A 24135-nucleotide genomic window follows, 5' to 3' on the forward strand; every position below is an offset into this window, starting at 1 on the left:
CAAGCACAAAGCACTATGGGAGCAACACCTCAAAGGCAGCAGACAAACTAAAAGCCACCCTCCTTCTGGTCCAGCATCTTACTGCTCTACCTCTGCTGTCCTTGACCCGTCTGAACCACCCTCCACCTTGACCACCAGTTCCCAGTCATCTGCCCCCAGCCAAGTTTCTGTGAGGGCCATGTTTGAGCGTAAGAAGCTAATGTCTGCGAGTCACCCCCTTGCCCGGCGTCTGACAGCTGGCTTGTCTGCACTCTTAGCCCGCCAGCTTTTACCATACCAGCTGGTGGACTCTGAGGCCTTCTGCAAATTTGTAGCAATTGGGACACCGCAGTGGAAGGTACCCAGCCGCAATTTTTTTTCCAAGAAGGGAATACCACACCTGTACCACCATGTGCAGAGCCAAGTCACCGCATCTCTGTCACTTAGTGTTCGGGCAAAGGTCCATATGACTACTGACGCATGGTCCTCCAAGCATGGTCAGGGCAGGTATGTCACCTACACTGCCCACTGGGGGAACTTGGTTATGGCTGGGAAGCAGGGAATGCGTGGCTCAACAACAACAGTGGAGTTGGTGTCACCGCCACGGATTGCACGCGGTTCTGCCACCACCTCTACTCCTCCTTCATTCTCTACCTCGTCTTCTTCCTCTGCTTCCTCCTCCTCTGCTGCTGGGTCCTCCTCCTCCACACCTGTGCACCCCCAGCTCCCCCTAGGCTATTCGACGTGCCAGTCATGCTGTCTTGGGGATGACGTGCCTGGAAAGCAGAAACCATACCGGATCTGTACTCCTGTCATCTCTGCAGTCACAGGCCGATCTGTGGCTGACCCCACACCAATTGAAGATCGGAAAAGTGGTGTGTGACAACGGAAGCAATCTGTTGGCAGCACTGAGACTGGGCAATTTAACACATGTGCCCTGCATGGCACATGTTCTGAATTTAATAGTCCAACGTTTTGTCTCGAAGTACCCAGGATTCCAGGACATTCTCAGGCAGTCCAGGAAGGTGTCGGCCCATTTCAGTCTTTCCTACACAGCCATGGCACGCCTTGCTGACATTCAGCAGCGGTACAACATGCCAGTCAGGCGTTTAATTTGCGACAGCCAGACTCGCTGGAATTCAACGCTCCTCATGTTTGAACGTCTGCTGCAACAACAAAGAGCCGTCAATGAATACCTGTTTGAACTGGGTGGTAGGACTGGATCTGCAGAGCTGGGGATTTTTTTCCCCCGTTACTGGGTGCTTATGCGCGATGCCTGCAGGCTCATGCGCCCTTTTGAAGAGGTTACAAACATGGTCAGTCGCACTGAAGGCACCATCAGCGACCTAATACCCTTTGCTTTCTTCCTGGAGCGTGCCATGCGACGAGTGACAGATGAGGCTGTAGACCAGCGTGACGAGGAGCAGGAAGCGCACGATTTCTGGTCGGAATCACCAGAACGAGCCCAGGCACCTGCTGCAACGCAGGGAGAGGTGTCAGAAGTGGAGTCAGAGGAGAAAGGTGGCTTTGTGGAGGAGGAGGACCAACAGGAGCAGGCTTCCCAGGGGGCTTGTGGTGACCTTTTGGGGACCCCTGGTCTTGTACGTGGCTGGGGGGAGGAGACCGTGGATGATGTAGTCCTTGATAACGAGGAAGCGGAGATGGATACCTCTGCATCCAACCTTGTGAGAATGGGGTCTTTCATGCTGTCATGCCTGTTGAAGGACCCCCGTATCAAGAGGCTTAAGGAGAAGGACCTGTACTGGGTCGCAACGCTACTAGACCCTCGGTACAAGCATAAAGTGGCAGAAATGTTACCAACGTACCACAAGTCCGAAAGGATGCTGCATTTACAAACCAGCCTGCAAAACATGTTGTACAATGCTTTTAAGGGTGATGTCACTTCAGGAACTCATCAACATTCCAGGGGCAGAGGTGCCAGTAATCCTGCCACGAGCGCACCTGCAAGGACAATGCACTTTGGCCACTCTGTAACATCAGACATGCAAATGTTTTTCAGTCCAAGGCAGCGCCAGAACCCTTCTGGATCCACCCTCAGAGAACGCCTCGACCGGCAGGTAGCGGACTACCTGGCATTAACTGCAGATATCGACACTCTGAGGAGCGATGAACCCCTGGACTACTGGGTGCGCAGGCTTGATCTGTGGCCAGAGCTGTCACAATTTGCCATGAACCTCTTGTCTTGCCCCGCCTCAAGTGTCCTCTCAGAAAGGACCTTCAGTGCAGCAGGAGGGATTGTAACTGAGAAGAGAACTCGCCTAGGTCACAAAAGTGTGGATTACCTGACCTTTATTAAAATGAATGAGGCATGGATCTCGGAGGGTTACTGCACGCCGGAAGACTTGTTCTAACTCCCCATGCAGCTGTCCTTCTCTGCACGCCGCATGACTCCACACACAGCTGTCCTTTAGCGTCCTCCTCCCTCCGCCACCGTTACAAACTAGGGTGAAAACCCTACTGGTTTCATTTTAAGCAAAACTTTTTGGACAGGTAAATCCTGAGTTTTTCTGGCCTCTGTGCTTCAGTGGCTGCAACCAAAAAAATATATATTTTCAGCATTTATATGGCATATTTTTCTGGCCTCTGTGCTTCAGTGGCTGCGACAAAAAAAAATTATATTTTTAGCATTTATATGGCATATTTTTTCTGGCCTCTGTGCTTCAGTGGCTGCGACAAAAAAAAAATTAATATTTTCAGCATTTATATGGCATATTTTTTCTGGCCTCTGTGCTTCAGTGGCTGCGACAAAAAAAACATAATTTTTCAGGAAAGTACACATGCCTAATTTTTCAGGGTTCTGCAACAGTGGCAAAATCGCATCTTTTATGGTCACCGCAGGTGATCAATAAAGTAGACCAAAACTGGGCCCACACTGCAGAATCAGTGTTTTTTGGTTCACTTCACTGTACATTGAATTACCTCTGCCTGACCGTGCACGTGCGCACAAGCACGGTGACTGCTAAACACACCACTACAGAAATATTGCCACCAACAGGACGAACATCCTGGAGGTGACAAGCAAATAGTAATTAAAAACTATTATTTGCTCACTTGACGGTATCATTCATTAAAGCTCTTTGCGTTTATTTGCGTTGCAGTAAGCGCCGCGTTTTGTCTTTGCGTGTGAACAGGCTTTTACCTTTACACGACTTGATTGGCATGTAGACGCCGGACGTTTTAAAGCAGTTTATAACACAAGTTTAGAAATGTAGTGTGATTTCTGCCCTTTACAGAACTCTGCAAGGATTTGATGGACATTTTAGGTTAGGTAGCTTTGCTGGCTAGTAATCTACCTTCTACTGCAGTGCTCTGTATGTAGCTGCTGTGGGCAGCTGTCCTGCTGCTGATCTCTCATCTGCTGACTGCTGCCTGTAACCCAATAGTCCTTGTAAGGACTGCTTTTATTTTCTTTTTTGTTTTTTTTTACTTTGCTACTGTAAGAGCCCAGTGCTATTAGACTAGCTGTGTTGGGGAGTGGGACTGGTGTGCTGCTCCTCCTAGTAGTTCACCACTACCAGCACCAACCAGAGTCAAAATTGTTACAAAGTATCTTATTTGCACCTGTTAGCTGTTCTGAGCTCTCTGCCAAAAGCTAATTAAGTTAGAAACTGTTTTTTTTCTGGCTGTTCAGTTCAGAGAAAAGAGGGACTGGTGTGCTGCTCCTCCTAGTAGTTCACCACTACCAGCACCAACCAGAGTCAAAATTGTTACAAAGTATCTTATTTGCACCTGTTAGCTGTTCTGAGCTCTCTGCCAAAAGCCAATTAAGTTAGAAACTGATTTTTTTCTGGCTGTTCAGTGCAGAGAAAAGAGGGACTTTCCAGTACAAAAGAGGGACAGGGGGTTGAGTGGTCAAAAGAGGGACAGTTGGGAGGTATGCAAGTGCCACCTAGCTGTGTGAGCTTTTTCACATTCTGTCTAAATAACAATAATAATTCCGTGTCCGTAAACATCACCTGAGTGATGTTTTTACAGCAGCAATAATATATTCCGTATCCACTACTGTATACGTTGCCCTTGCAGGCATTGTTTGCCCAGTCTTTAACCAAGTGCCACCTAGCTGTGTGAGCTTTTTCACATTCCGTGTCCAGAAACATCACCTGAGTGACGTAGTGTGATTTCTGCCCTTTACAGCACAAAACGCAGCGCTGTGTCAACAATGTATTTTTCAGATACATTTTTGCCCTTGATCCCCCTCTGGCATGCCATTGTCCAGGTCGTTGCACCCTTTAAACAACTTTAAAATCATTTTTCTGGCCAGAAATGTCTTTTCTAGCTTTTAAAATTCGCCTTCCCATTGAAGTCTATGGGGTTCGCGACGTTCGCGAACCGTTCGAATTTTTGGACGCAAGTTCGCGAATATGTTCGCGAACATTTTTTCCGCCGTTCGCTACATCCCTAATGGCAGATGTCACAATTGGAAGATATCATGATCTGCCCTGGGTTTTGTATGATAAACTAAATAATTTGGGGGGGTTTTTGGGTGCCAAATCCAAAAAAATTGTATTATTCAGATTTTTTCACGATTTTATTGAGTCTTTCCCACACCAGATTTTTTCACATTAATTTATTGATAAATAAGGTAAAAATGTGGATGGGAGTGTGGTCGAAAGTTGTTTTAATAAAATAATGAGAACAATTTTACATTTTAGTTAATAACCCCCATAGTGTGCATCATTTCTGGCCTACTTCTTTGTTAAACTTCTTCTTTAAATAAAAGGCTCTATATTATATTTATGTTACAGTGTAAATATTGAGCCTCTGATTTTGCAAATGAAGGCAGGGCCAGATTTATATAGTGGGTGCCCCTAGGCCTGCTGCCGTTCGTCACCACCATCCCCTCCCCTTTATTTTCATCATTAGGACTGGAGAAATGGGGATTAGTGCATAGAAAATGTAAAAATGAATGAATCTCCAGCACATCCCCAGTGTTTCTGAACCAGTGTGCCCTAAGCCCCGGCCTTGGTGGCCTTTCCACAAATCCGGGCCTGACTGAAGGATGAACAGACAGCAGATGTGTAGTACAATTTAAGTTTTTTATTAAATCTATAGATTTTTTAAATCTATAGATTTAAAAACTGCTAATATCTTGGTAACTAGAAAAAAAAATCATTTGTTTTGAAGTTTTATATTTTCTTCAAAGTTTTCCCAAGAAAAATGGTGGGAGAACTTTATTTCCTGGTATTTATATAGAGCTGATACATTTTTGCAGCACTTTACACAGATTGCACATCATTCTTTGTCCCAGTGGATCTTATAATCTTAGGTCCCTATCATATTTATCTGCCTTTTTTTGAGGGAGTGTTGGAGGAGACCCACGCAGACACAGGAAGAATTTGCAGATAATGCTCTAAACAGAATCAAACACAGGACCACAGGGCTGCAAGACAGAAGGGCTACTTGTTGAGCCACCTTATAGAGAGGTAGTAGGAACAGCTAAAAGAAAGTGGAAGGGGTTATAGTGATGGTTCACAATAGGACTGACATTCTAGAATGTTTAAAACATTGTACAGTACATATGCCAATGGCTGTTATACAAGCTTCATTTAAGAGTGCTTTTTACATAAAGAACATTTAACAACATAAAAACAGATACAGTGCTTTTATAGGCTCTAGTTTCTATATATGTGTGATGTCCAGATGCAAAGGAATCCATATGGTTAATTTATTGTCAATATGACGAGCCTTCATATTATCCATTCTAAATATTTTGTCCATTTTATCATACCATTCCTTATAATCTAATATCATAAATCTACACATATTGTCTTGCCCAGACTACACACTTAATGAACATTGGTTTTCGTAGCCAAATTTTCCAAGGAAATTAATCAAAGTGAAGCCCTACTGGATTTGAATATTAAGTAAACCATACATTAGCAATTGAAGTCCTGAATTGAATTGAAACAGAAATATGTGTGATACAGCTTCATTAATAAAGTTCAGGATGGTCTCCCAACACCAGTAGGTATGGAGAGATATTTAAAGATAGCAGAGAATTTAGTGTAATGTACAAATGATTCAAGAAAATGTGTGTTTGGATTTGAAATCAACAAAATTGGATTTGAAATCAACAAAATGGCTTATAATGTTGTACTATTTTTTTAATGGATAAAAAATACCAGGCAGTAAAATCCAAAATTAGTCACATTAGATATCCCACTCATAGGAATGGTATATAAAAAGAGGAGTGCCCAGTGAGCCAATACTTTAAATGACATCAGGAATCATGGGCACCACCTTACTTTGACTTAAAGTGAAAATCAATATTCATGAATGGCAGACCTTACCTTAAAGGGATCCTGTCATCAGAAAACATGTTTTTCAAAATGCATTAGTTAATAGTGCTGCTCCAGCAGAATTCTGCACTGAAATCCATTTCTCAAAAGAGCAAACAGATTTTTTTTATATTCGATTTCGAAATCTGACATGGAGCTAGACATTTTGTCAATTTCCCAGCTGCCCCTGATCATGTGACTTCTGCCTGCACTTTAGGAGAGAAATGCTTTCTGGCAGGCTGTTATTTTTCCTTCTCAATGTAACTGAATGTGTCTCAGTGAGACATGGGTTTTTACTATTGAGTGTTGTTCTTAGATCTACCAGGCAGCTGTTATCTTGTGTTAGGGAGCTGTTATCTGGTTACCTTCCCATTGTTCTTTTGTTTGGCTGCTGGGGGGGGGGAAGGGAGAGGGGTGATATCACTCTAACTTGCAGTACAGCAGTAAAGAGTGATTGAAGTTTATCAGAGCACAAGTCACATGACTTAAGGCAGCTGGGAAATTGACAATATGTCTAGCCCCATGTCAGATTTCAAAATTGAATATAAATAAATCTGTTTGCTCTTTTGAGGAATGGATTTCAGTGCAGAAATCTGCTGGAGCAGCACTATTAACTGATTCATTTTGAAAAAAAATTTTTTTCCCATGACAGTATCCCTTTAACTCTATTTATGGCACTGTAATTATAAGCATGTATTGCACTAAAAAATATTTTTAATTGGTTGAATATATCGGCCCTTTTAAATATATTTTTTCCCCAATGATATGATTATGTCATGCTTGCTAATTTCCATGGAGAGGTCCTCAGACTAAAGCTTTCAATTTCAAAGGCATACCTGGTAAATTTTTGGACTTTTAAGGGAGTCTTGAACTGAAATATTTGGACAACCATTCAGCTGGAGGGCTTTGATCATCTTGTCATCTTTCATAAAGCCTTCAACCTTTAGAACCTCGAATCATATAAAAGCCTGAGGGTGCAAGTCAACAGATGGCAACAGTAACACCAAAATGAAAGACTTTAAATATGATGTACTGTTACAGTGTACTGGTAAAAATTGAGTGTTTGCTTCAGAAACACTGTTATAGTTTATATAAATAAGCTGTTGTATGACCATGAGGACAGCCATGCAGGTTGAAACAAGACAAAAAGGAACATGTTGCATAGAGGATAATGAAAGATAATCTATGTAGAATACTGAAACCTCTCTTATATACATAGTTAAATAAGATGTTTGTTGCCAAGAAATAGTTTATTTGCAGGGGCACAATCAACACGTGCACACTTGAAGATTAAAAATATATCTCACCTTTTGATGTCACGAGCCCCTCTCTGGTAGAGCAATCAAAGCACAGAAACCTTTGCATTTATACAGTATAGGGACATGTTACTTATCAGGTTCAATAAAGACATCTTATAAGACAGCAATGACATTGTATGAAGGCACTAGAGAATGTTTCCTAGGAAACAAATGGATCACTCATAGCCTGATGAGGGAACCTTGACTCTTTTTGTGTATGTGTTTACTTAGTTTCTTTGTCCATTTTTTACAACCCTTAAGTATCAATGAGTTTTCTACAGGACCTCAGCCTTCTCACTAGTACAATTGGTGTGTTTTTTCACAAGCCTCCCACACACTTGAACAATTGCTCTGGCTCGTACATGATTTGCTTTGCTTTTCTCTCCCTGGCTTTTAGATCACAAATACCATTCTTAGTCGGGAGCTGCATACTATGAGTTCATTTCTATTTATAAGCAATAAAAGTTAACACGTCATTAAGAGGGTTGCCAGCAGGCTTGTGAATATTCACTTTGATACAGCTCTAGTATATTTTTCTAAATAAAGTCAGCAGCCTTCAGATGTTTCATCATTCTCGTGTAAGAGGAATTAAGATGACTGATGAAGCTTTCTAATAACAAAATAGAAGTATCACTTAGGGCTCTTCCTGCTGATGAAAACAAAGTCTAGGAGATAAAGCACTCAACAGATATTTTTTAAAAGTCAAGTGTGCATATATTTGTTTTTTTCCCCCAATGGAAGTAGTAATAGATGAAAGGGTTTCCATTTGGTTTATTTCTCAGCATTTGTTTTTGTCTATTTCTAGATCACTTTGAAGGTTTAACCTTGCATAAGCAGCCAAGGTCCTGCTGGCAGGCTGGCCACAAGCTAACAAACTTGTATTTATAACGGCATTCCAAGAAATCAAAAACTAGAGAAAGAAAACTTGCATCACACTCAATACAAAAGTATCATCATGAAGGATGTGCATCTGAGTCAAATTACTTCTGAGGAACAACTTAGAAGGAGCCAAAGCTCAAAAAGAACTCTGTTCTACTGCACCATCCCTCTTAGTTACTGTACAGGATTCGGGAAGGCAATGGTTTCTAAAGCTTAACATTTAACATTTTAACCTAAAATCTAAAAATACATAAGCGTTTCTAAAAATAGCACCAAGGTGTAAAATAGAACAAGTGGCAAATTAAAGAAAAAAGTCTAATTGAAGCCACTGTTTTCCAAAAATGTAATCATCACTCATTCATGAGAAAGCACCTTAACGATATCTGTTGATGTTATAGGAGTGATTGGCATTGTTTGACAGCCAGCCAGGAACCTGACTCTTCTACTAAGTATGCAATTTAAGTACAGTTTTGTCCAGTTAATCGTTTGCCCAATTTGTAAAGCCAAATGGGTAGCACCTCTCAGTAATGGGCAGAGTATTTATATATTATTTTATTATTATAAAAACTTACACCTGTCACTCAGGTGCAGAGGCTGAGAGTTGTAGTTGCAAAAGCTATGTATAACTCGTGATACCAATGGCACTTACCTTACCGCAGGCAAAAGGGGAGGGGGGTGTCTTACGTGACTTCATGACTACCTAATTTGCACCATAGTGTGCTTTTTACCCATCCCCCTCTCTGACTGGAGCCTTGTTGTATAGACCAAAAAGTTTAGTCCCCCCCCAAAAAAAACCGCAGAGCAAAAAAATATAGCAAAAGTTTTATTAGCCTTTGACAAGGCTTTGGTGAATTGGAACATGCATCAAGTGCTTTTGTTTTTCTTGTTTTTAACCACTATACAGATTAAACGGCAATATTTAGGATCATGACATTGAATCACCAATAATACTTTTGCTATAATTTAAAGAAGCATGGCATGATGTCACTGGAGTCATGAATAGCTAACTATGCCACAAACAGCACTTTTTGTAACCACCTAACAATTTCCATAACCTTTAGTTAGAAATTAATCTAAAACTATACTGTATGGGTATTACCCTACTGGAAAATCTGAGGGTAAAGTGTTTTTTTTTGGGGGGGGGGGGTTACGATCTATGCTCCTGTCAATATATGCTTATATTATGGCCCACCAGTGATTGCAAGAGCAGAGGCATTCTACTATAGCATAGGCATTAGTAATGAACTCAGCCTCCTAATTAGCTCTTCAACATCCCTATAAAGTTTGATACTAGTGAGCAAAATAGTTTATACTTGACCTGGATGACTGTGTTAAGCAGATATTATCTACACACAAGTATTATTGCATAAAAGTAGTTGCTAGGGGCGTTGGTTGAAATCTAAACACTGGTGGCAGTGTTTATTTGGCCTACTTACTTGCACAGGCCAATAGAGAGCAAGAATACAATGTATTTCCCTGAAATAAAACCCAGAGATCTCAGACAGTGTCTAATTACTCCTATAGGTTGCCCTGGGTAATCAGCACCAAGTTCTTGAAATTCAGCTGTTTCTATGTATGGCCATTTTAAATGGAAAAATTAATTTGCTCTGCAGTCATTTAATTGAACCATAAGACATGATTAAATATGTTTTAATATGAATATGTGTTTATACTCCCAACTTTTACATTATAGCATATTTTGTATAAAGAGATACATGTTCTGTTGTTAATCCTTATTAAAGACAAAACAATCCTATTTGTTTTTTTTAATTATTTTAATATTTTTCTATTTTTAAGGTATGGTGATCCAAATTATGGAAAGACCGCCTTGTCTGGAAAGCCCAGGTCCTGAGCATTCTGGATAACAGGTCCCATACCTGTACTAAGTTTGGCACAAAATAGGAAAATTGTCAGTGGGTTAAGACCCATTTTTTGGGTCCTAACCCCATAAGTTAAGTATAGAAATTGTAAACATACTTGTCTGGCAGATATAGGATCTAACCCTGAGAGGTGAGCAGGTTTCAGTAACGTCACTGATTATACAAGGATGTGATCACTGTACTTAAACTACACACGCAGTTTTAGATCATATTGTTTCTTCCTTTTGAATTAAGCTGTGGGTTATAAAACACTTGCACAGTAGGTAACAAGCAACATTAATTTGCATTTGTATAATAGTTTCTGCTGCTCAGTGCTGTTAAATGTTACAAGCAATGCTCCATAGTGCCCATTTATTGTTCTCTACAATTAACAGGCTACAGAATATATGTGCCAAAGGACATTGTGAGTGGATAGAGAGAATAGTTTCCCATTCATGTTTTACTGTCATCATCATTACTGTTACAGCAGGCAGGTGTTTTGATCTCTAAAGTATGGTATCCTCAGTTCTGGGATTGTGATTTTGGAATATACTGTGGTATTAATGTGTATTACAAGATATGTTTAATAGAAAAAAAGATAATATGTATAACAATTTAATTAAATACATTTTGTAGCAGAAAACCTGAATCTCTTGCCTTTACAGTACAGTCAACTGCTTAGTTTGCATGCATTTTTGCTCTAAACATTGAGTTCATAAAGCAAACATTTTTCAGACTTCTTGGATAATATTATTAGGCCAAATAAATAGGGCTTGTGCTGCACATGCATTTGGGAATGCACCATTTTTTACAGAATGAATGCTTATTTGCATGTGCAAAGATAGGATGTAATTGCTATTGTCTGCTGCATCCAGCTCATCTGTGTCCAATTTGATAAAATAGACACGAATCTATGTGCACTATGCCATAAATCTGATGCATTTGTGCCTGCCTAATGTAATTTCTGCTGTCCTGTGTGCAAGTGATATCTGTGCCCAATTCTTTAGGCGCATGTGGATGCAACTCACTGCAGGGAAAAGTTCAAGTTACGCACTTGTGTATTTTTATAAACAAGAGTATATGAGTGAGTGAGGGTACGACGATTAAACACTGTGTAAAGCACTCCTGATTTTTTACAGTACCTTGCAATAATACGATTTTGCACGAAGTATTGCGTTATTTCTTATGTGGTGTCAGTGAACCCTGCAGCAGCATACAGGCCACTCCTGGTTTACCTCTATCTTGCACTTTTTAGTCCAGTGCAGCTTTCATGAAGGTTGGGTGGGGTGCAAGTGAAAACTGCATTCAATTTAAGGGTATTCCAAATTGCATACCCTTAAAGGGCACCTTTAAAAAAAATCCACCCTGCCAGCGATACGATACCCGCACCAGGACATTTACATTATGCTTATGCGATTGGCCGGACATGGCTGCTCCACCGGGAGCTTCCTCCCAGTGCAGGTAGTGTAGCGCTGGCAGGGGGCGTTTTTTAAAAAAAAAACTACTGTTATGCCCAACCGGAATGTGAGCTCTATTAGCCCACACCTTTGGTTGGGGATAACATTTTTACCCAACAGGTGCCCTTTAAATATGCAAATAGTCATGGCTCAGAAGGTCTCATTGTGATAATCTATTGATCACAATAGAGAGGGCAATGTTTAGTGAGTTTAAAGTCAATGAGGCTGCAATACTAGATGTAAGGTACACCCAGACTGTGTGTAATCAGACTTTCAATGTGCACATAATATTTCTGTTGGACTGTGTTGAAAATGGAGTTTCTCAAAATTTTCCAGAAATGGATACCAGATTACAAAAAATAAGGTGTAATAGATATGTTTTATAATATCTAAATATACAGGTGGGCAAAGCTGTTAAGTTGTACTCAGAGTCGTGGATCAGAGATGGAAGCGATTTTGGGTATCTGGAGTTGGAGGCACCAAAAATGATTCTGACTCCTAATCACTATTACAAAATACAAGCACTGAAAATCATTAAGTCAGATTTAAGAGCTTTTATGAAGGAGAATATAGCAGAAGCAATTCTGTTAATCAGAACATTTCTTCAATAATCATTTTGTATTGTATTTAACAACTAGATGCCAGGTTCATTTAATATATACATTGTTTTAGGTTTATCAATTGTTTTTGGTTTATGTAGTTTAACTTTGGTTTTGGTTTAGTATAACCAAAGGATGTGGTTTATATTTTTAAGCTTTGTGATTTTTGGCAGTGATAAAATGCCTTGTATGTTGTGTGCTTAACTTCTTTCAATCAACAGGGAAAATACATTGTTATGTTAAAGGTACAGTAACACCAAAAAATGAAAGCAGTTAAAGTAATTAAAATATAATATGCTATTAGCAGGCACTGGTAAAACTGGAGTGTTTGCTTCGGAAAGACTACTATAGTTTATATAAATAAGCTGCTGTGTAGCCAAGGGGGCTTGAAAAAACAGAGGAGTCAGAGGTACCATAAACTGAGGAGTTGGAGTCGAAGGATTTCTGTACCGACTCCACAGCCCTGCTGGTGGGGGGGGGCATTATTTTGGCATATCTGCATTGGGCACACCATACAATATTCATTTGATTAGAAAAGTGATGCCAGTGTTTACCAAATGCTTCAATAAGCCTGTATGCAATAAAAGCACAGGGTAAGATTTATATATCTCTGAATTGTGCATAAGTTGAACCAGTTGAAAACAACAACCTTGTTTCATAAGATTTTATGGCTGTATGAGTCTATAATTGTTTTTGTTAGTGATTTCTGCTTTGATTGTACAATTTATGAGGGCATGAATTGTGTTCCAAGAAATATTATATTTTTGTATGATATTATATTTCTTTTGTTTTTAGGAAATGAGCCCGTGATCATATAAAATGGAGGACTGTCTTCACACTTCTTCAGAAAATCTCTCTAAGTTAGTGAGTTGGGCCCACAGTCATGGAACCATATGTAGCCTTATTCCTAACCTGAAGCACTTGCTTTCTGAAGGTTCTCATGGCACCCTGACGGCAATGTGGGGCTGTAGTGCTGGCCATGCTTATCACTGGCCTTTGACTACTACTTGTCGTGCTGGACCACAGGAGAGAGTTTGTTTCCAGGACAATAGAAGTTTCAACTCTGACAGCCCCAGCATACTTGGCATACCATCAGAGACTCAAACCAGTCCCTTGGAAAGATATCCAGGGAGACCTGGCAAATCAAAATTAGACTGCAATAGAACAAGGGATTCTTGTGATTTTTCCTACTGTAGTGAGCCATCAGAGATTGATGAACCAGTAGAGGAGTATGAAGATGAAGCCACATTATTTGACATGGTGTGTGAGTCATCTGTGACTGATGAAGACAGTGATTTTGAGCACACAGCCCAGCAATCATCAAGTGCTTCTCGAAAAAGGCTAAACTCTTCTCTTTCGGGATCCCAGACTCATATTGCAGATGAGGATAGCAGTGATTTAATTGTAAAAAAAATCAAACAGGAAAATCCAGAAGACTATTACATTGTTGCGAATGCTGAACTCAAAGGGGGTGCTGACGGCCCCACAATATCTCTCACACAGATGTCAAAGCCGAAGAACCAGACACTTTCATCATCTCCCTTTGTAGGTCCATCAAAAACATCCAGTATAGTACCTCCATCCATAAACACTGATTTGGACATACAAGCTATTACACCTTCTCCACTGGTTCTGCCTAGGCCGCCTCTACAGAAACCACCCCAGAGACCAACACTGACATCACAAAACAAAACCGTACCTAATGCTTCCTTAGTCAACCAACAAGTAGCACTTCAAATGCCTGTCAGCACATCCACAGGAAATCCTAATCAGCCCATTAGCATTCCTTTATCAGCACTTCAATTGCCAGGAAAGGAAAAGAAGGAGGTCTCAGAAGAGCTTCTTCCCCCTGTGTTAAAGCCAATATTGCCCAATGAAGTAGCACTTTCCCCTTCAATTAGTGCTGAACCTGAAGTAAGCTCAAGTCAGCAGCAGTCAAATAACATCCCAACTATCAACTGTGAGACAACACCACAATCAATACCAGGTATGATTTCTTTGTGTGAGCAGTTTGCAGTAGCTATACTATGGTTCAATACTTATAACACCTCTACTATGTCCAGGTGTTTTTTAACCATCCAGTGGACTGTTTTCTTAAAAACCTTCATGTTGACTGCTGTAATGATGTAATGCCTTTGCAGTGAGCCTCATGGGTTGCTGTATGTCATATGGTTTGCAGAGGCATATCACAATTACATTTAAATTAGGCTTTTGTTTATGGTTGAGGCTGTATTTCCCTCTTGATCATCCTCCACAAAAGGGTAATGATAAGTGGTAGTTTGTCTCTTATTTTTTGCACCAGTGAGTAGCTTTGTCCCTACTTGCAACAAGTTGAACTAGTTTGGTCATCTTAAGGTGGCCATAGACGTAGCGATGTCGCCAAACGAGCGGATCTCTTTCCGATATGCCACATTGAAGTGGGCGATATCGGGCTGATCCGATCGTGGGCCCTTGGGCCCAACGATCAGATCAAAATGGATCCGATACCGGCAGTTGGATTGCGGGACTGCATAGATGCACAGATGCAGCTGCGATCCAACGGGATTTTTTAACCTGCTCGATTGAGATCTGACCGACTTTCGGACAGATATCGATCTGGGAAGCCCATCGGTCTGTCTGCAGCTTTTATCGGGCCGTGTATGGGGGCCTTTAGGGGCATATTTATTAACATTGGAGACAAACATCAGTGGTGATGTTGCCCATAGAAGCCAAATTGTAGGTGACTGTTAAAATCTAATAGCTGATTTGTTGCTATGGGCAACATCACCAGTGATGTTTATCTCCAATGTTAATTAATAGACCCTTAAGTGTATTCAAGGGCAAACATCGGAACAACGCAGCATATCTGCCTCAGCCTTGAGCCCACTGACAGAGAATGTAAGGAGCTGTACTGAAATTAAAGGTGTGTATCACACAGGACAGCCACAGTGAAGTAGATAATAAGGTTATAATACAATGTTGGGTAACTCATTGTGGCTTAGGCTTATTTCGTCTTAAATGTGTGTGTGTGTTTTAGCATGATCAATTTAAAATAATTGTAAAAATAAACTGGCTTGTATTTTACTTTTAACTTACAGTGGTCTGATGGAGAACTTTACTCTTTAAAGGAACAGTAACCAAAAAATGAAATTGTTTTAAAGTAATACAAATATAATGCAGTGTTGCTACACAGCAGCGTGTTTATGTGAACTATAGTAGTGTTTCTGAAGCAAACACATCAGTTTAGCCAGTGCAGGGCAATAGTACATAATATTTTCATTACTTTAAAACACTTTCATCTTTTGGTGTTACTGTTCCTTTAACAAATACCAAAAAGCTAAAACTTAGTATACTATCAAAAATAGAACTAGTCAGAAAATAGTCACGTTTTTGTTTTTTTAACCAGAAAGTGGTATTTGTAGTAAGGACATAGTGCCCAATCGTTATCTGCATTATAACAATGACTACATCAAAATATGTCATGTTTTTGAAATGCAGGGATTGAACTTCCTGGCAAAGGGCTATAGCACCTAACAAGTAGGGGACAATCTGGACCGTTATCATTCAAATAATCAAACTGTGCAGGACATTGTGCGCATAATATACATATTTAAAAAATTTCAATAATTTTAAAAAATCGCGTATTTATTTATTTTTGGATGTGAGTAAACACACTCTGTAGCATGTCCTGCAAGAAGAAGTGAACTACTAAGACTGGGAGTCTGTTTTATAGTTTTTAAATTGTTTGCCTTCTTCTGCTGACTCTTTCCAGCTTTCAAATGGGGGTCACTGACCCCATCTAAAAAACAAATTTCTGTAAGGCTACAAATTAGTTGTTATTGTTACTTTTAATTACTCATCTCGCTCATATTTAAGCCTATCCTATTCATGTTCCAATCTCTTATTTAATCAATGCATGGTTGCTAATATAATTTGGACCCTAGCAACAAGATTGGCGAAATTGCAAACTGGAGAGCTGCTGAATAAAAAGCTAAATAACTGAAAAACCACAAATAATAAAAAAATTCAAACGAACTGCAAATTGTCTCAGAATATCACTCTCTACATCATACTTAAAGTTAACTCAAAGGTGAACAACCCCTTTAAGGCCTGTATGTTCTCTTATGGATGTACAGCAAGAGCTCTGCCTCTATTTCTTTCCAATCTTGGACCCCAGAATGATGCTTGAAGCCTCATTGTGTAACTTGATTTGTTTGCTTTTGTTTCCAATAGAAGCTCCTGTGTTAGACATTGACAGCACAGCCCTGCTGTTGTAAATCATTTGTCATAGTGTATTCCCAGGGGAAAAGCTGTGATCATACAACTCTCAAAGCTCACAAGAGACAGGAGGTAGAAAACTAATCATGTAAGGAAACCACTGGGGTTGCATTGAGTCGGCCTGACAGGTGATAATAAATAATGTATCTGCGTAACTGCACCTGTTCTATTACCACACCACGCTTATTAGTTTACCATGTATGTTTTATAGGTTGGATACTGCACCACAAGATGCAGTTTGTAACCCAGCTTGAAAGTGGAAATAAATATATTTGTATTATTTGCTTTGAAATGATACTGTTGCACATTTAAATAAAGGGACACATAAACTAAAAAATTGCTGTTTGGTGACTTATACTATTTTATTGCACCAAGACATAGTATGACTTTTAATGCATAAATGGGCCTCATGCTGTTTAGGGTGGGTTTCTATGGTCCCCTTTAATACAGGGCCATCTGTCCCTACAATACAAAATATTATTTAAAGGAACAGTGACAAAAACAAAAAACAAGTGTTTTAAAGTAATAAAAATATAATGTACTATTGCGCTGCATTGGTAAAACTGGTGTAATTGCTTCAGAAACTCTACTATAGTTTATATAAACCAGCTGCTATTTAGCCATGGGGGCAGCTATTCAAAGGTGAAAAAGGAGATAGGATTCTTGAGAACTTATCGATTATCTACTGTGTATCTTGTTCTTAAATGGCTGCCCTCATGGCTACACAAGCAACTTGTTTATATATTTTATAATGATATTATTTTTTGGTGCTTCCGTTCCTTTAAAGCAAGATGTATAAAGGATGCATGATTAATGTGTGGGTCGCAAAGTTTACTTTAGCTTTGAATGGCTGTCCCCAGGGCTACACAGCAGCTTATTTATACAGTATAAACTATAGTAGAGTTTCTGAAGCATACATACATCAGTTTTACCAGTGCAGGACAATAGTACATTATATGGATATGGGTGCTGTTATCCAGAATACTCAGGACCTGGGGTTTTCCAGGATAATGTATCTTTTCATAATTTCAAAATATACCTTAAGTCAACTAGAAAATCATGCAAAAAATAATTAAACCCAATAAGCTGGTTTTGTTTCCAGTAAGGATTAAATATATCTTAGTTGTATAATATTTTTGATTACAGAGAAAAAAGAAATATTTTTTTAAAATTTGGATTATTTGGATTCAATGAAGGCTATGGGAGATGGCCTTTTCGTAATTTGTGCTTTCTGGATAACGGGTTTCCAGATAATGGATCCTATACCAGTATTTTCATTACTTTAAACCACTTTCATTTTTTGATGTTACTGTTCTGTTAAAGGAAAAATATACTCCAAACAATGTAGGTCTCTATAAAAATATACTGCACGAAACAGCTCATATGTAAAACAATTTTCATAAAAATATATTTTTTAGTAGTATGCGCCATTGGGAAATCATAATTAGAAAATTACAATTTTAAGAAATAAGGCCACCCCCTGGGATCATACGATTCACTGTGCACAAAAACATACCATACATGTTAGGTCATGAGCCAGTTATTGGACAGAGTTCTGTCTTTTGCTTCCACACTTCTTCCTGTTACCGTTAGAGCTGCAGTATTTCTGGTCAGGTGATGTCTGAGGCAACACACAGACCATCACAAAATGGGAGCTCAAGGGAAAAGAAGTAAAAGGGTAATATTTACTTAAAGTGATACTGACACTAAAAAACTACTTTTTAAAATATGAAAGTATATTAAATGTTACCTATAGGTCATGTTGATTGTTTTTTGCTGAGAGGTTTATTTTTGTAAGTAATTGTTAGTTGAAGTTTCTAAACCTGACTGTTTTGCCAACCTTACTGTCCCACCTCAGCCTGTCAGTTAAAGTTTCTAATGCTAACGGACTGCACAAATATGGCAGCCCCCTCATAGGTGATCACAGGGAGTCAGATAGGTAATGTAAAAGCTTTGGGAAAATACTCTTTGGCAAAATTATAAGAGGCATGCAAAGTCAATTTTATGGTAGATGTAAAAAAGGTTCATTTTCTGGTGTCACTATCTCTAAATATATATTTCAGCTTGGTACGATTCTTTAATATGCAACTGAATATGATAAAAACTATCGGTTGTTTAGGTATTCATTTTGGGGGTATAGTTTTCCTTTAAATGTTTGTTGAGTTAAAAAGCAGGAAAACTCATCTGACATTCTAGGTAAATTACTGAAATTCTACTTGCCTATGATATTTGATAGGAAACTTTCCTGGACTTTATTGGTTGTTCCATGTCAAAATGGGAAAAAAACTGTTTAGCATTGGGCCTTTCTCCTCTCACTTGTGTGCCCCATAGCTTACTATAGGTGTGCTTGGGGACTTCATGTTCTTTGAATCTGCCAGTCCTTCATCAGGAATATGTACCACAGAGCAGTGCTGCCTAGTTTTTATATGCCTTGGGCTTGATTACCTTCTCATGTTTGTTGGGCATCAAAGTCTAGGGTAAAACTCCCCGCTTTTCATCAGATTTTGTGAGTCTGATTTTATCTGATCCTCCATGCAACACCACGCAACTTAGAGCAACAGCTGGATGCTACGAAATCTGATCCCCCAGGCTAGAAAGAAAAGTCTGATCAGATAAATTTGGATGGAGTCTTTTTTTCCATGCGTTTACACCATCTGTTTTTATCTTGTCGGATGAAGACGCAGCATGCAGCGTTCACATCGGACATTTGTGTTGTGTCATGTAATTTATGCATCAGTTTTTCTATCAGTCTCATTATATTTTGACCCAATGCGACACCATCTGACTTGGATTCGTTGTCGATCCGACACTATCATACAAAATCGCTCTTGCCGTTTAGCCCTAATACAATAATAATAACCCCTGCACTGCCCCTTTAATTTTACTAGCTGGTTTTCATGAGTTCATGCATAAAACATATTGTTCTTAACCTTTGACAGCAGTTTTAAAAGTTATGTATGGAACTATGCCCCCCCCCGTCCATACGTAATCTTCAAGACATTACAATGGTTTATTTGTAGCCTCAGACCCTACTTGATATAATCTATATAAGTTCCCATTATCAATACAAATAGAGAGAGTTGGCAGGCAAAGGCAAAGTAAGAAGAAGGTATTGGTATCCAGTAGTGATATGTGGGTTAAGAAATTCTCGACCCGCATCTGACCCTAACCAACCCCTCTCAATCCGCACCCGGCCTGTTATTGCCCCCCTATTTATAGACCCGTGCCCGCCCCGCAGTAACGTGACAAAAGGGGGGGCGTGTCGGGCCAGAATCTATACATTTAGACGCCGGAAGTGCTAGATCGAAGCAGGATGATTTGGTGCAGGAGTCGGGCCGAACCCGCTGACCCGCAGGTTCAGGATAGGCCGCACATCACTAGTATCCAGATTTTTTTTTTATTTTGGTATGTGTGTATGAAAGAAAGCTTATTGTGTTTAAAGTGGCATATGCAGATGAAGCTTTGCTATTGCTGAGAGCCACGTGTAATTGACAGATTTCTGTGTTTGCGATGCAATTATAAAACCATCTTTAGCTTCAGACAACACAAATAAATGGAAGTGTCTTAATCCCAAATTCCCAGAAAAGTGTATTAATTGCATTTAATTTTTTGTAATAAATCAGGAGACTCAAAAAATTGACAAATTTGTCAACTTCGTCATATTCATTTACGTCTTTCACTTTTGTCAAGTGGTGTTTATTTCCCTTAAAGAGGATGCAGATGTCCCTTACAGGAGTGCCTCCTGTTTGATAAACAATATCAAGAAAAAAATAGGCAGCCTTTGGCTTTCAGTGGATGCTGCAATTGTGCAAACACAATTGCAGCACCTTAAGGGTAAGGGCACACCTGGAGATTCGGGGAGATTTAGTCGCTCGGCGACTAATCTGCTCTTCTTTGGGGCGACTAATCTCCCCGAACTGCCTCCCTGCGGCTTCCGTCTGCTTCAATGAAAAAACACCTGCGCCAATGCATTTGCGGCGCTTCGATTTCCGAAGTCACCGAAGTTTCCTCGTAAACTTCGGGTGTCTTAAATAAACGAAGCGTTGTGAGTGCATTGGCGCAGGCGTTTTTTCATTGTAGCAGACGGAAGCCACGAGGAAGCAGTTCAGATATAAACAATGCCAGTTAATTTAAGAAGGAATGTATAAACTGAGCACTGTTATCTGAAGTCTGCAAGGAGGCAAGGCCAAGTTGTGCATTGTTGTTCCAGCTTTTCATACAAATGTGGCATGGAGATTGATCATGTAGAGAGGGATATAAAAGCTATGGTTGGATGGATATGAAAGCTTTATTAACGTGACGTAAAAGGGGTTAACTTTTTTATCACAGTGGGAAAAAATGCAATTTTTAGCAGCTTTTCGATATATATTAAACATTTTCAATGATTTTAAAGATACCACTTAAAGTGTTTGGGATTGAGGGCTGATCTTTCCATAATTTGGATCTTTATACTTTAAGTATGCTAGAAAATAATGTAAGCATTTAATAAATCCAATAAGCTGGCTATGCTTCCACTAAGGATGAATAATATCTTAGTTTGGATCAAGTACAAGTACAAGGTACTGTTTTTACAGAGAAAGGAGATAACTTTTAAATAAAATGTGATTAATTTTAGACAAAATGGAGCTTTTGGATAACTGGTTTCTGGATAACGGATCCCATAGCTGTATTTGTAAATATAAGTGTAGTTTTTGGGTGTAATATGATTGTAAATTACAGTAGTGATGCTATAATAATGTTGTAAAGTACAGTAGTTTTCTTCTGCGTTTTTTAGCAGAAAGGGAGGTGCACACATGTATACTTCATAGCAGGAATACAGAAAATAGCAGTGTTCATGACATATAAACTATTAGGCATCTTCAGCATGTGAAGCTTCCAGAATACCCAGACAGACTTTGGTAATGAACTGACAATTCTGTGTTTACAAAACATTATTGTATCCCATGTTTGGCATTCCAGACCAATCAGCCCAACACCGGTGAAAATGGGTTAGGAATCAACCAATTGGTTGTAAAACCATGAATCTCTTTCAGCCAGTGGATACAAGATGTTCCTCCAGTGATTCAGTCTTTAAAGTCGAATTAAAGCTTAGAAATGACAAGGCTTATTGGTAATTAATTCAGATTTTCATTGTAACAACTTGATCATTACTGTTGTAGAGATGCTGAATTGCTGGAGCAGTATGTTCTTTATTATGTTCTTATGTTCTTTATTATTTAGGGCTCATTTTTCTTTTAAAATCCTGAAACATACAGTAGTATTTGTGCCAAGTATTTTAGCCAAGGAAAACTGCCAGGTCTGGTTGTATATCAGCTGGAATGGCTGCCCTATTTGGCTAGCATCACTGTGATGACTATTTGGATATCATTTTGGATACCATGTACTGTCTGCCATTAACTGCAAGTTCATAATCATAGCAAGATAAAAGGTGAAGTCCAAGAACACCTATTAATCAAATGAATACAACCTTTTTAGTTGTTAGTTCCCCTTTAGATATTATCCTGACAACTATAGCACCAGATATATTACTGAGGATACTTACTGAATATAATATTTCTTGTATGCAAAGAAACAAAATATAAGATATGGAATGCTGCCATGAGTACATGGTTTGGGCTGGCTCCATCACTTTCCTACTCTGTATCACTCTTTTTCCTGCTTCTTGATAATTATTTTTGACTTTCTTCAAGTACGCTACTAGCTGACTTGTCACAAACAAGCTGGAAAAAATTACAAACCCCCTTTTTTCTACTGAAACTGATCAGCCATCTGCTAACCTTGCAACACCCATTTAATGACTACTTAGTGCTTTCAGAAGAACTGAGGGCTGCAAACATACTCTCATACTTAAAAAGTGTATTTTTGCTAGCAGTGCTCTCTGCTCCTCTTATTTCTTCTTCTAATGCATCTTGAATGTTCTTTTTAGTCTGTGACAAGGACGAGTTTATTTGTTACTATGAATATGCTCCATGCATGAGTTCATTTTAGCCTTTATGCTTTCAGTGAAAGGTATGAGGGGTCATGAGTTTTGTTTTGAAAAGGGATAACATTTTCTTTCAGCATCTCACGTCATAAAAATATTGCGTTCATCTGCTCATAAAAATACAAAAAATGTGATGTTGAATCTCCAGCATTACACTGAGATTTATGAACACTGTCCTATAATGAGGATACATTGCACTGTTGCCTACAGGAACTGGTGTAATGAGCTTAACTGTGGGCAAAGAACCCTTGGTAAGTGGTAACAGTAGATGTGCCAAGTGATTTATTTCTTCTGGCATCTTCTGTGCTTCTACCAAATGGAAACTATTTATAAACAAGCTATGGAGATGTCTTCAGTGACTTTTTGAGTGTACTCCAAAAAAATCCTCCTTAATTTAGTAGCAGTTTTAATTATAGGTTCCGTTGGAACAGCAACATCAAAATGGCCCCAACGTTTCGGCACCAAGGCCTTTGTCAAGGGGATTGGTGCCGAAATGTTGGGGCCATTCTCATTTTGCTGGTAGGTGTATCCGCTCTTTGTTGATATCTTGCTTGCTATGTATAATCAATGGGTGGTTGATATTGTATGCTGTTTTTAATATTGTATAAATTATGCCATGTGTCTTATGTCTAATTTTTCTGCATAAAAGTAAAACCAATTTCTTTTGAACCACTCTTATTCTCTAAATTGTGTCTGTTTTGAGTGTGTGAACATATGGATAAAGTACATTGTTATAGGTTACCTTAAGTAGGGGTAACATTTGTTCTTGCACCTCTGATTACTTTTGAAAGATTTGGTGTGCCCTCCATTCACTATTAAATCTATTATACAGAAATCAGTTATCCAGAAAGCTCTGAAATGCTCATTAAAAAAAAATATTTCTTATTTTTGATTGATTTGCTTATTTCTGTTTCTATAATAACAATACATTAACTGCACTTCATAATAACTAAGCCATGTCAAGGCATCTTATTTAATATTATATTTAATCGGTTTTCATTTGGTCAGATTATTGTTCATTTTTCACAAGGCTGAAAACCCAACAGAAAGTTGAGAGCCAAACAGGCCTTAGGCAAACCGAACTGTTCGGGTCAAAACCGAACAGGTGGCAACCCTAGTCCAAAGACACTGCCTTTGGTTTCACAATGAACTAGTGGAAGACATGTAAACCATTAATAAAATGGCCACACCATTAAAGGGGTAGTCTACTGTTAAATTAACTTTTAGTATAATGTAGACAGTGATGTTCAATCTCTTTCTGTCTTTTCAATTTTTGTAGTTTTAGCATTTTTTCAGCAGCTCTTTGTAGAGACTGGAAGACGAATAGGAGCAGACCCCCTTAATAGAAAGATGAGTAAAGAAAAGTAGTAGTAAGTAAATAACCATTAAATTGTAGCCTCAAACAGGAATAGTTCTTTGGTATTCTGGAGATAGCACTTTGTAAAAATCATTATAGCACTTTAGAACGCACAAGAGAAATCTGTGTATAGGCTTTCTATAGTTCAAGGCACACACAGATTTGTAT

The 24135-nt window shown here is 39.1% G+C and overlaps 1 protein-coding gene across 2 annotated transcripts in view; it reads left to right on the top strand.

Moving 5' to 3' along the window:
- Positions 1-24135, top strand: part of LOC108703734 (uncharacterized protein KIAA1958) — a 60878-nt gene that overhangs the window by 15626 nt on the left and 21117 nt on the right. For both annotated transcript variants that reach the window (XM_018239962.2, XM_018239961.2), the window contains exon 2: positions 13166-14357. In XM_018239962.2, coding sequence (XP_018095451.1) covers positions 13190-14357 — 1168 coding nt within the window. In that variant the 5' untranslated portion in view covers positions 13166-13189. The remainder of the gene's footprint in view (positions 1-13165; positions 14358-24135) is intronic.

This window comes from Xenopus laevis, chromosome 1S, assembly GCF_017654675.1.
Source record: "Xenopus laevis strain J_2021 chromosome 1S, Xenopus_laevis_v10.1, whole genome shotgun sequence".
Taxonomy (NCBI): Eukaryota; Metazoa; Chordata; class Amphibia; order Anura; family Pipidae; genus Xenopus; species Xenopus laevis.